Source organism: Mytilus californianus, unplaced genomic scaffold (assembly GCF_021869535.1).
Source record: "Mytilus californianus isolate M0D057914Y unplaced genomic scaffold, xbMytCali1.0.p SCAF_11, whole genome shotgun sequence".
Lineage (NCBI taxonomy): Eukaryota > Metazoa > Mollusca > Bivalvia > Mytilida > Mytilidae > Mytilus > Mytilus californianus.
The window spans coordinates 70114997-70128830 of NW_026262593.1; the positions used below are offsets into that span (position 1 = coordinate 70114997).

The 13834-nt window shown below is 33.6% G+C and overlaps 1 protein-coding gene across 2 annotated transcripts in view; it reads right to left on the reverse strand.

Annotated features, from left to right (window-relative positions):
* Positions 1 to 6649: 6649 nt before the first annotated feature.
* LOC127720610 (ATP-dependent translocase ABCB1-like) overlaps positions 6650 to 13834 on the reverse strand; it is a 58823-nt gene continuing 51638 nt past the window's right edge. For both annotated transcript variants that reach the window (XM_052227283.1, XM_052227284.1), the window contains 4 exons: positions 12781 to 12978; positions 11730 to 11933; positions 11110 to 11256; positions 6650 to 10140 (listed from right to left, as the gene is read on the reverse strand). In XM_052227283.1, coding sequence (XP_052083243.1) covers positions 9940 to 10140; positions 11110 to 11256; positions 11730 to 11933; positions 12781 to 12978 — 750 coding nt within the window. In that variant the 3' untranslated portion in view covers positions 6650 to 9939. The remainder of the gene's footprint in view (positions 10141 to 11109; positions 11257 to 11729; positions 11934 to 12780; positions 12979 to 13834) is intronic.

Genomic DNA, 13834 nt, shown 5'->3' on the forward strand with positions numbered 1-13834 from the left:
TGAAAATGAAATTTTTATATAAAACATAAAAAAAAAAAAAAAATAAATAAATAAAAAATATGTGCGTAAAAATAAATAATTAATAAACACGGAGCCACCAGAAGTAGGAACAAGAGGAAAGCTAGGCCAAGCAAACAGCAGTGAACGGCAGCAACGTTGTAATCACTTTTGAAGAAACCTGCGTCATATTATACACAGGTAAATGAAAATAATTTTGTTGTTAAGTATACTTCTTCTTCTGTGTGTATAAAATCTTCCGTTTAGGAATACCAAAATTTCTTTAATATCAATAAAACTAATCTAACACTTGGTACATATGGGGTGAATATCAACAATAAAAATATACAATTAGTGCTAGATAAAACATCCTGTACAGGTCCAAGAACAGCATCTAAGGAAAAATGAAATAATTTTGATGTTCATAGTACGAAGAAGTGAAAATTTGTATTTATTAAATATCAAATAATCAAAGCTGGTATATAGACAAGATCCATGTTAACATTAAATAACAAAAAAGCATTACAAATAGTATCAACAGGTCAAATTAAAAAGAAAGTACGATTTGAGAGTACTCGCAGTTACTGACAGCTAGTTAAAAGCCAAAACAATTAATAATAAAAAAAAACATGCATCAGAGAGACTATCAAAGATCTAACACCAAATTATCCGAAGAAAAGAAAACATTAAGATATAACTAATGACTACCTTGTGACAAGTTTTCTTATTCAGGAAAGGCACATAAACCTGTGTATTTAATAATTCAACTATATAATAGAAATAGATCCAGGCAATCTAATAACAACAACACCGAGTCAAAGAATGCCCGCAGATACTGAAACCAAACTGACAATACTTAATATGTATTAGATCATGTTGTATGTCACTCTAATATTTGTGGCTGTACTTCAGAGTAGTTTTCAAACAGCATTACCATGTATAGTACGGGAAAAGGCGAGTACATGTATAAGAAGAACAAAATTGTACATATCAATATTTATATGCTGAAAAAAAAATAAACATCTTAGTCTTGCATCAAACCACAATAAACGAATTGATGTCCATCCAAAACTCACGCCACAATGACCAAACAACGTCTTATTCCAGACATTACTATGGCAAAATAAAAAACGCCGATTACGGCAAACAATAGTCAACATATTAAAGATTGAGCAACATAAACCCCGCTAAAACCGGATAAATAGCGCATTCAAACTGTTAACAAAAGATGATGAATGCCGAAGACGTTTCCAAATTCATAAACCCTAGGTAGATATACATTCTCTAGCACTACTACTTGGCCGAATGTGAAAAAAAAATTTCATTACATAGGATAGATAATTAGTTGTTGCTTGCTTAACATCCAGTGACAATTATTTCATGCAAACTCACGAAAACAATTAGCAAATAATACAATAGGTATTTTTGAAGGTTGAGAAATTAGGAATGCCACTTTAAATGAGGGTATGGTACATAGGGCATAAATTGTGCCTTGAAATAAGCCACCTACAGACACATCAGAGAGTTGTTGAAAATATTCTTTAACGTGAAAATATGTGGCACTCATCCCAGTGGCGTAGCCAGGGTTGAAATGATGTGGATGCCAAACTGTCGGCGAGCGAAGCGAGGCAAAACATTTTTTGGACCATTTTTTGCGACCAGAATCCGACACTGGTTAGATTTTTGTTTAATTTCAAAATACCCACCAATTCATATTATTATATTTTCAATTGTATTTTATTGTGTTCTCGAAACTACCATCATTCAATTCATAAATTTTTGATGTAAAAGTTTCCAACCTACTCTTATATTTGACATCTCAAAAACTGACCCATTACAGTGGCACTTCTGTATAAGGAACTTCGGAATATAGGAACTGAACTGACCCCCCTTTCCAGGAATTTAAGTCTCCCCATGGAGATTTTGATTTTTTATTACTTGGCTTAACGCGTTGCAGGAGACATGGAAATACCGGGCGTCCGTCCGGTCTTGTTAGCACTCTCAATTCTTGTAAGATTTTTATGAAACTTATATCATCAGCAATGTCTTTGACACTTTCGAAAATAAGTCATCAAATATTTTTATAACCCTTTGAAATATAAATTATAATGGAAATCCCATTGCATTTGCTCTGAAGCTTTTATTTCTCTTAAGATATTAGAAATAAAATTAAAAGGAAAAAAATGTTTTTTTAGTTATTGCCCTTGTTCCTTGGATAGATAAAATATGAGCAATGCGGGGGACAATGGAACTTTGTTCTTTTATTGAAAATAAAATTAATATTTGTACCTAGATAGAAACAGGAATTTATAAGCCTAGGAATGATCACACTCTATTACAAATTGATTTTTTTATCACGTCGTCTTGCATGTCACAGGAAACGATATCGGGATATGGTGGTTTAGTTGTTAGTAACGTTGCTAGTCAGATGTAGAAGCCATCGCTCCGCTAGGCTCAATTTCAGATGAAACATGTCCGCGGGTCTGCGTATCATCATCCTCTGTGCTTGCCGTAGCCAACGACGTAGACTTTTTACGAAAAAAGTCGAGAACACTTTTCTGCGATTTATCCAACTTGTTTACAAAAACTAAATTATCCTAAATGAAAGACCACGTATACTGCTTCGGAAAAGATTAGACTTTATCCTCATTTCCTGACCCTTGTTAAATTTTTATACCTCCGAGTTTCAAGCAGTTAAAGTTTAACTGCTGCGAACACATATTTTTTTTTTGTCAAAATGATGTGGATGCTTGAGCATCTGAGCATACATGCAAGCTACGCCACTGAATGAACCTACATGAGTATCGAATACTATTAATTAAACGTTCTCATTTCCAACGAACGTGACTTTGTATTTATACATCCCGCACAGCCAAATTGATGCCCCACTTGATCACAAATTTTACTGTTGGACTGGGAGAAGTCCAGGTGATTTTATTTCTGTACCCTAGTCAACCCTTTGGGTACAAAAGATGGACAAGACCGACACAGATATATACTGGTTTTACACAAAATTGTCTTCACTTGACAAAACAATCCTTGCTGTCACATGTAGACAAAAGGTCAATGAAAATATATATGTTTGTGTCGACAGCGAGTAGAGTATTTACATGAACAGAAAGTGATTACTAATTTTGCTCATAATACGTGTTTCTGGAATAGAATTCATCTTGTAAGCTCATGAACAGATGTCCCTACAGCCAAAACATCAAAGCTTTAAAGTAACAAAGTATATACAGCTAAAAAAAGAAGGGCAAATGCAAACGAACTTTCCTTTTCGTTTTAAATCTAAAGGCAACTGTCAGTTTCAACAGTAACTTGGGTCTGAGACTAATAATGTGTTATAGTATTCTCAGCTTGGATGAATAACATTCCGCATTTTTAATCCATTTTTATAAAAATTTGTAAAATTGTTGAAAAATGTTTTAAAGTATATAATATAGACTCTTTTGTATTCAATATAAAGTGGAAATTAACAATTTTAAGATTTTAACCCTTTGAAAGAGACAAATAAAGGTGAAATTGCCCAGGCCTCTGTTTGAGAATTACCTGTATCGATAGATCATTAATTTGGTTATGTCTTAGAGTTGGAAACAGTGACAAGTAATGACTCATAACGGATGTTAATAGGATTACACCCCAGTTCTATTGTTATACTTCATAGTTTCTATTTCTGAAACAAGTGTAAATTGAATAGATCTATTGTCACGAATAACAAAGGATTTTGACCACAGGGTGTGACGAGCGGGGTTTCTGGAAACCCCTGCTTCTACATCCCGCAAACAAAGTCCATTGTTATTCGTAACAATAGAATTTGATTATTTTTAAAATAGCATGAACATAAGAAATTACTAATAGTGTTCACTACAAATTGTTTCAAGATATTAAAAAAACACATTTTAGGAAATTCCAATAGCGAAAAAAAAATTAAGCATCTATTTTGAATACAAAAATAATCCTTTAAATACTCCTTTGCTTGAAGGTAATTTTTTATCCCAGACATATGTCTCTATTCTAAAGCATTAGTCTTTTAAAAGAGATGGGAATTCTAGCTCCCGGGACCCCCACCCCCAGTTACCCTTTGGCCGATCTGGGGGTGGGGGTTCCGCGGTTTGAACCCGACTTTTATTTAAAAGATCAATGCATTTGAATGGTTGGACCCCCCTCCACACACACACTTTTCTCATGAGTTGGGAACACCCAGCTGGATCAGCACCTGTTTGCCCCCAAAAAGGGAGTTCCTAAATATTAAATCTGTATCTTGGTATGTTGAGCGTGTCTGGTAGTCGGGTCACACCTATCCCTTAGTATGTCCGAATACTAGTATGAATGTTTGTTTATTCTCGAGAAAGGGGGGGGGGGTTATAAAACCGTAAGATATAAAATACAGTTACGATTACCTTTATTACACTGATACAGGTAAGTACATTGGGTTATAATATTGCCTTTATCTTAAGTCTCTTCTACCAAATCCAACGCTTGCCACAAAATGTCGTCCCTTATACCCGTCCATATTGACAACTGCATACAAGGAGCATGATTTATTTTTGTTTGTATTAAGAATACACGAAACGGTCAACCTTGACCCGCTGATCCATTTTAGCACATTGATTTAACGGGAATATGCAAAACAACTTCGAAATTTGTAAAATATACTCACTTGTCAAAGTTTGAACAAAGATACCCTAAGAAAGGTTGCTAGTGGGGTTTCATGTAATGAAAAAAAATCTTATAAATCATGGTTTGATATTGTCAATAAATATGCTATCGGTTTTTGTTTTCATTTAATAATCAATGTTAACAAATATAGGGTTTAGAATGGGGTGTAAGTTAGTTATACACCTCGGGATACGGCGTGTCTGGATAAGAAACCCCTCCGGCCTCCGGCCGACGGCCCTCCGGCCTCCGGCCGACGGGGTTTCTTATCCAGACACACCTATCCCTCGGTGTATAACTATTACGTAAACTTAAAATCACGTAGCTCAAGAAACAACAAACCAGAAAATTTACAAGATCGAAATGGGAGTTTCCTTTTATCATTCATATCAACAGTGTAAAATTTGGAGGAAATCAATCCAAGCCTATGATGTTTTAATTCATGGCACAATTGCCGGCCTACCCGTAAATGAAAAAAAAAGAATCCAAAGTAACAGAACTGTTATTGCAGGTCTTCATCGCAAATTCAGTTAGGTTTTCAACATGGAGAAAATACTACCACCTCACTGCAAGTTTTAGCACCAGTTTGTGTGGATTATTTGCGATAACATGATTACTATAGAAAAGAGGCAGAAGATACCAAAGGGACATACATAATTCATAAGTAAAAGAGAAAACACCATGCAGGAAATGAAAACAAAAAACGACGAAAAGGCAAACAAAGCCTAACTAGAGGCTCCCAAGAGCCTGTGTCGCTCACCTGATTCTACTTTGGTTTTGGAAATCATGTAAAAATAAAAATAGATTAAAATCACAATAGATACCCTAATAATGATTGAGGATGGATCGGCTTCAAAGTAACAACACTTGGTCAGCACCTCATAAGGAACATTCATGCCATGTTTGGTTTCATTCCATTCAGTGGTTCTCTAGAAGAAGTTCAAAATGTAAAAAGTTAACGACGACGGACGCCAGAGGCCAAGTGATGAGAAAAGCTCACTTGGCCCTTCGGGCCAGGTGAGCTAAAAACACTACATAGAAATCAAAAGACTGATCAACTCGAACCCCACCAGAGATTGTGCATTTCATCAAATGAAAAGTCACAAGAGTCTTTAAAAACTAGTATTTGCTGATTCTGATCTAAGCATTATACAAATCAAGCCTGTCAAAACACATATAAGAGACTGTCTCTGTGATCTGGGGGTAACATGTTGGTCTTCGTAATTGGTCCTTGCTGATTGTCCAGAAGCCTTACTTGTAATGCCCAGTACTCCCGTTATGTAGCCCAGCTTGTTGGTCTATTGTATTCAAACAACTTCAAATTTGCTTTAAATTGACATTAATTTCATGATTGAGAAATATCTCCAAAATGGATTTCTCAATTTTCTGAAAATTATATTTGAGATGGACCATGACCTGCAGATCATTTTATCTTTCAAAGTTTTGCTCTAACTGCTTAAGTTTTTGAGATATTAGCCCAAAACTTTTTTTTAACCCTATGTTATATTTTTAGCAACATCATCCATGTTTGTTAATGTACCAAATACCTGGATACAATTTTAAAACATGATTCCCAAAGGAACATTCTGGTAAAGTTTTATTACACTTTGGCCAGTAGTTTTGAAGGAGAAGATTTTCTTAAAAGTTAACGATGAAAGAAGGACAAGGGACGAAAAATGATGGAAAAAGATCACATGGCCTTTTATGCAAATGCAAAACTGTCCAAAATTGACTCATTATGAGGTTTTGTAATTTGAATGAAGATAAATTAAGGTATTCTTATATACATGATATATGTAATAAAGAAAAGATTGAAAAATTTTACGATTTCTGCAATACTAAGGGACAAGATAATTATGTGCTTACCCCTTTTGTGTAAATGATTGCAATTGCTAGATTTGTTCAAGTTTTTCTATTTTCTGCTGTCAAGTTGATGTCTCATTGAAATAAACCCATTTCCTTCCATAAATCTGTTCAGAATCATTAAACGAACCAATTCTTTTACAATTTTATTCCTTCTCAATACACAACAGTTTATTATTGTATTTATTATTACATGTACAGATATCAAATCATAATTAAAAATTAACAAGTAAACAATAGAAATGGCACAATTAATAATTGGAATAAGTTTAAAAAAAAAAAACCTTACAGTTTGTTCATTAGCACCTGACACACATATTGTCCAATCAAAATTGACATGGTCAACTTTCACAGAAAAGGGAGATGTAGCAAATGAGTGTTGTTAGGGTGATAGAATATTTTCCTTTTAAAACAATTTGAATTGTTTCTACATACAATTTTATGGGAATTTGTGTCATTTTCCATCCAATCCAATCTCCTGAGCATGCTTGTAAAATATCTTTAACAAATGTATAAGGGGCAGCAATTTTCAAGAAGATCCAAATTGTGCTTTCTTACTATATTAAGAAAATTTAATATAAATAGGTACATATACATACTTAAACAGACATTTGATCATAAAAATAGAAAAAAATCACATTATAATTACACCTCACTAAAAAATACCATTGAAAGTATTTTATCTGAAAACAGATCAATGAATGTATAAGAACTTTTCTACTAGCTTTCATTGCTTGAAGTGAATAAAAAAAAACCTTTTGCAACTTCATTGTTTTGTGAAAATTAGTTGTTTGTGATTTATAAAGACATTACATTTCAAAGAAAGTTACTCAAGTATAAAATAAAGGTCACAATGACCTACTTTTGACATGTGAAGTAACTAGTGAATCCACAGTATAGACCAACACAAATGCATGCAACAAAATAATACTCTCATACTGTAAATTCAGAAATTTCCTGAAGTTTTTATGATTGCAAAAAAACACGATATGGTTAGCAATCATGAAAACTTCTTCTTAGTTTTATATTTACACTTTAAATTTTGATACAAAATATGTGTGCATCATTTCCTAAAATCGCAATAATTAATCTCTTATTCATGTACATTGTTCAACATAATCAATAATAAATTTCTTAACTTACAGTAGGTTATAAAATATCAGACATGTGCCGGCACATTTGTGTAGATTCCGAAGGATCTCTAATAGTGCTTCAATCAAATAATACCCACAACCAGAGGGGTAATTACTGTAACAAACATAACACATGCAAGAAAAAAAGGTTCTTTCTGATTAAAATACAAATTCTGAGTCCACGCAACACTTACAAGTATCTGACAACGCACCCTTCTACTTTCTGTTTTAAAGAGCTTTCAGGATTCCTCTGGTTTTGTCATAATGATACACACCTTCAAAAAGTTGAAGGCATGAATTTCATTGGCTGATGTGAAAATTACCAGAACAGAAGGAAAACAGAGTGTTGTCAGATCCTTAATATAAGTAAAAGTGTGGACACAGGATCTGTATTTTGAAGAGGTCAGGAAAGGTTTCAACAACTATTCATTACAAGAATTACATGCTTAAATTGAATAATTTATTGTACAACTTGAGACAACTGGTTTGTCTACATATGAGGGTGGAATTAGGATACCACTTAACAAATAACAACAAATCATATAAGGCCAAAAATAATATTTGAATTGTTTGATGTTGTCTACCTACCCACCTAAAAAGCTGCCTACCAGAAAAATTTTAAGACGCAATTCATTTTAAATTTTTTAAGCATTTTTTATATTCTAATGTCGTTTTCTTGTATGAAACATATAACTTATGCTGTTTGCCAAAAATTTTTAAAAAATCCTTCCTACATACCCAACCCTAACAAGGTATGGGTAGGCAACATCGAATAAAGAATTTGTAAAGGGTGGCCTAAGTGGGTGCACTAATGTGGGTCAGCTTAGATGCAAAAGGCGATGGGAATTTGAACTGCCACTGGGAAAAAAAAAGGATATGTTTGGAAGGGACAGTAGTTTTACCTTGCAATAGGTCAGTGAGGTATTGCAAGGGTTCCTTAACATGGGTGGAGTTCTCAAGACAAAATGGTCATTTTCCACCATTGTGTGATTAACGCTATTAGATTTCAATACATTTAATAAAACTTGTATATGCAATACTCAAAAATTATGTTTTAATGACATGAACAAAGAAATGCAGGAGAGTGGTCCTTTCATAAAAATGTTTTTAACATAATAAATATAAAGATGAGTCCATGAAAATACCATAGAAAGGCTTGTATAGTCCACGGTTTTATTCTCCAAAATTGGACCTTCCAGACGGGGTGCGGACTATAGAGTACAATAAGCAAGAAATAAGAGAAAAATTTCAATTTGCAGGCGAGGTGGTTTGTTTACGTTCCGCCATCTTTGTTATTTATATTGTAGAGGGCGCTCTTATCATTTTCAAACTAATAATTTTAACTCATCCATATTAATAAGTTATTTCTATTCAATATCAAATTAATACTGATAAATATAAAAACTAAACCTTTCATTACAAATTTCTCGTTTCTTTTCAATGCATTGGTTGAAATAAACTGGTATCTGCTTGATTGAAACGATACAAACATAGTGAAAAAGACAACCGTAAACCAGCTTAGAATTTGTAAACTACAAAACGTAATCGGTTATTGTTCGTTCCGTTTTGGTGTTTCATACTGACTAATATGGTTTGTATTAGCTTAAGACCCTTCAAACATTAATGTGATAGATATATTAAAGACTGTTTTACAAAAGGATGGAACTGTTTTACTTTCAAAGTCGTATTATAGTGATATCTGTTATATACGGATTTCGACTCTCACCGGTTAATTTCTTCTTTTACACGTGCTTCTTAAACTTCCTGTTTAAACATACACAAGTTTCTAAATTGTTTTTTAAGTGAATTAAACTTATTTTAACAATCATGAAGCGTTCTAGAATCATTTACAAGCAGTTTCAGCTTCTGTTTGATGATGGAAAACAGGTTTTTCCAAGAAAATACCGCAAACGACCGCACAGGATTTGAAATTACCGGAGTTTCATTAGACCTTTTCTAACAGTTACAAAAAGTTTTTTTACCTAAAATTTCGTGGGGAGAAGGGGGTGCGGACTATGTACCAGTGCGAACTATACAAGCCTTTCTACGGTAAAACATTATATTTTCTTTCAAGAGAAACATGGCAATGATGGTTGGGAATAGGAATCTTTCCTTCTGAAAATGCTATGAAGGAGTTAAGTTTTGAAGCCTTTTATCATAAGATTGTCACTAACAATACAATATATACCTTTAAGAACCAAAATCCTGAAAATGAGGTCAAGTGAACTTACTATAATATAACTTTTAAAAAGTACAAACAAATTAAAAAATCCTAATTATATCTTAAATACTATTTTATAAACTGCTGGGCACTAACTAAAGAATTGTACACCCCTTTTTTAGCCAATAATGTCTGGTGTGTGCCACTTTCTACAATGGTTCCATTGTCCATTACAAAGATCACATCAGCATTTTGAATTGTGGAAAGACGATGGGCTATCACAATACATGTTCTTCCTTCTTGTGCTTTGTCTAATGCTTCTTGTACCAACTGAAAAAAATAATATGAAAGTATTCCTTATTTATATTATCAAAATTCATTTCATAAAGCCTAGATTTGACTCTAAATTATCATAATTTAATACATACTTGCTACTTTGCAGATGAAGAATGAAATATAGCTACTATCAAATTTTCCTTTGTTTTTGTGATAATTTCCCATATCATGCAACTCAAATGATATTGGTTTTCTCTGTTGACTACCTTATCAATGGTTTTTCAAAATTGAGGATGTTTCTATGTCAAAGCCCTCCTATGAGGTTGTAACCAAGAAACTCCCTCTTCATTGAAGAACCATTGACTATTGTCAAGTACAGATTATCTGGTTTTCTGCATACTGATGTCATATAATATCAGCTGTGGGTCACAATATGAAGCTTTTAGTCAAGTGAGCACAGTGAACAAGTTCAAAAAGGCTTCATATTGTGCCGAGCAGCTGATATTTGACAATATTAATATGCAGACAACTAGATAATCCATCTGTATTGTGCATGATAGGAACAAGTATTTACTTTGCTTCACCAGCAAACTGGAAGATGTGCAGGTAAAACTTATCAAGGTCGGTTCATACATAATGACGTCACTGATATGTCCAAGTCAAAGTTATTAAGGCCTGGTCAACATATTCTACATAACAAAGGCGTGATATACAATTCTTTTTAGAGCTGAGCAGAGTGATATAGACAGTGGGACAACCGATAATATGTAATTATTTAGCTGATATAAACTTTTCATCAAGTTCCATTTCATTTTCGTTGGCAGAGCATTACTAAAACTTTTAAATAGGAGACTGTCCTATGTTTTTAAACCAAAGGATGTGCAATAATTATCTTTCTTTAGTTCTTAGCCAATTTAAACTTTCCCTGTCCCCTTGATTAAATAATACTATTCCCACACCCCTGACTTTCAATCCCTCATTTCCATGTTCCCTTATCCCTGTCCATTCCAGTATTTAATTTACCTTCTCACTCTCTGAATCTAATGCCGATGTAGCCTCGTCTAATAAGAGAATTTTGGGATTTCTAATCAAAGCTCTTGCTATGGCAACTCGCTGCTTCTGTCCACCAGACAGCTGTGTCCCCTTCTCACCAACTACTGTGTCATAACCCTAGAATAAAATATTAACATAATGATGACTTCAAAACTTAGGGTGCTCTATTAGAGGTGAGATAGAATATGAATAAAAGTATACATTGGTCAAACATTCATTAGACATCAAGTGAACAACACAAAATGACATATTTATGTCAACATTCAGTCTTCAACATCTAAATTTGTTCGGTCTCTGGTGGATAAATGTCTACTTAGCAATCATACTAAATCTTCTTATTCTCATAGAAAGGTGAATTAACAGCTGTATGTAAACAATATGTGAAGCGCAATGAAAACCTGCATAAAGTGAACTATCGTATTAGAACAATGCAATAAATACTGGAGCCAGAATCACTTAAAACATAAACTTAACTGTGTCAGGATAAAAATGAAATTCTTTATACATTACTTAACATGTAAGGGAAAATTTCAGAAAAATCTGATAATATGGACTCATGGGCCCGTCAGGAGACAGCCTTTACTACATACCATAGGTTGACTAGTAATAAACTCGTGTATATTTGCATCTCTAGCGGCTGTAATAATATCATCCATCCCTGCAGTTTCCTCCAGACCATAAGCTATGTTGTCACGGATACTACAATTAAACAGGATCGGTTCCTGACTGACCACACTAATAAATGACCTCATTTTGTGAAGATGTAGGTCTTTTATATCTATACCATCTATCATCTGTTGAAAAAAGAAAAAAAGAAAGATATTGAGTTATCTCCCCTTTAACACATTTTTAGTTCAACAAAATTTTGATCAAGAAAACAAAAGTGCTATACAAATGCATGCAACATTTATCACAAGTGAATCCTTTGAACTTGCTGTCTTTGATTTCACTGTATTGATTATAACACCTTATTTTTACTTTAATAATCCCTCCAGACCAATAGAATCCCTGATAAAGGGAGACAACTATAATTTTACTTTACTCTCTATCACTGATCTAACCAACTACTAAAACTTACAGACAGAATAATTTCTGTTGAAAGGAGATTTTTCCCCCAACTATTTAAAAGAATCACTGATAAAGGGAGATAATAAAAAATTCACTTTACCCTCTGTCACTTATCTTACCAAATGCTAAAATTTATGGACGTAATAATTTCTGTTGAAAGGAGACAGATTTATTACCCAGCTATTAGAATCACTGATAAAGGGAGACAATTATAAATTCATTTTACCCTTTGTCGCTCATCTAACCAACTACTAAAACTTACAGATGGGATAATTTCAGTTGAAAAGAAACAAATTTTTCCCCCAGCTATTGGAATCTCTGTTAAATGGACTCAATTACAAATTCACTATACCCTTTGACATTTATCTTACCAACTACTAAAACTTACAGATGGAATAATTGATGTTGAAAGAAGACATAATTTGTTCCCAGCTTTTAGAATTTCTGATTCACCTTACCCTGGCCTTTAACACTTATCTAACCAACTGCTAAAACTTACAGACAGAATAATTTCTGTTGAAAGGAGACAAATTTTGAATTCTATTCACTGTCCTTTCCATTGTTAATACTTACAATTTCCCCTGACTCAGGATCATAGAATCTCTGCAAAAGGGAGATAACTGTAGATTTGCCACACCCACTTTGTCCCACAAGAGCCACAGTCTGCCCTGGTTCCACCTTCATATTCACTCCTTTCAAGACCTTTACCTCAGGTCTAGTTGGGTAACAGAAACTGACCTCTTTAAACTGTATCAAACCATCCACTTTTTGCTGAAACAGACATTAAATATATGTGCAATGTACAAAGCTGTTTCTGTTTTATATGAACATTTGTCTGCCCTATTCAAAATACCTTTTTCAAATAGCAGTCTAAAATTGCTGCACTTCATCCCCATAAAACCATCCTTGCCAAACCTTAATTTGTTTTAGTACTAAATATGCATCAAATATTTGCCATTGGACATTACACAAGCAACAATCAATCAATCAATCAATGTGTGCCCAAACTTTACAAACTATACAAACTAAGCAAAGATTCAAGGTGTTTAGAAAATAAAAACAAATTTTACATTTAAATAGTTATTATGGCAACAAACAATGATATAATATTTCCAAATCGTTGTTTGACATCAATTTAGGTATATTTTTGATAAGAAAACTATGTGTGCACCCAAGAAACAATTTGGCAAGATTATGTTGATAGCTATAATAAAGCTTCTCTATATCTATTTTATTGATTCTTGGCTGCACCAAGGCTTCCAAAACGGTCATATATTCCGGACATTTGTATAATGTCCGGTAAAAGTCCGGCTGGGCAAAGCATGAAACGGTCATCTACTTTTTAGTTTTAAAGGCTTTCTTAAGAGACGGTCATTTTAACATAATTCACGATCTTTTTGACCCAACCTTTTGCCTTTAACAGCCACACATTTCCGGTCATAAAAGTGACATAATCACTAAGTACTATCAAAACAACCCCTACTTTAATACCTTCTCATTTTAATCAAGGCTAATTAGTTGTTGAACAGCTGAAATTTACCTGTTCAGGTGACAGGTAAACTATTTTGAACCGGACATTGATCGGTCTATTCAAAGTTATTTTCTTACATTTCAGCGGTTTGCATCT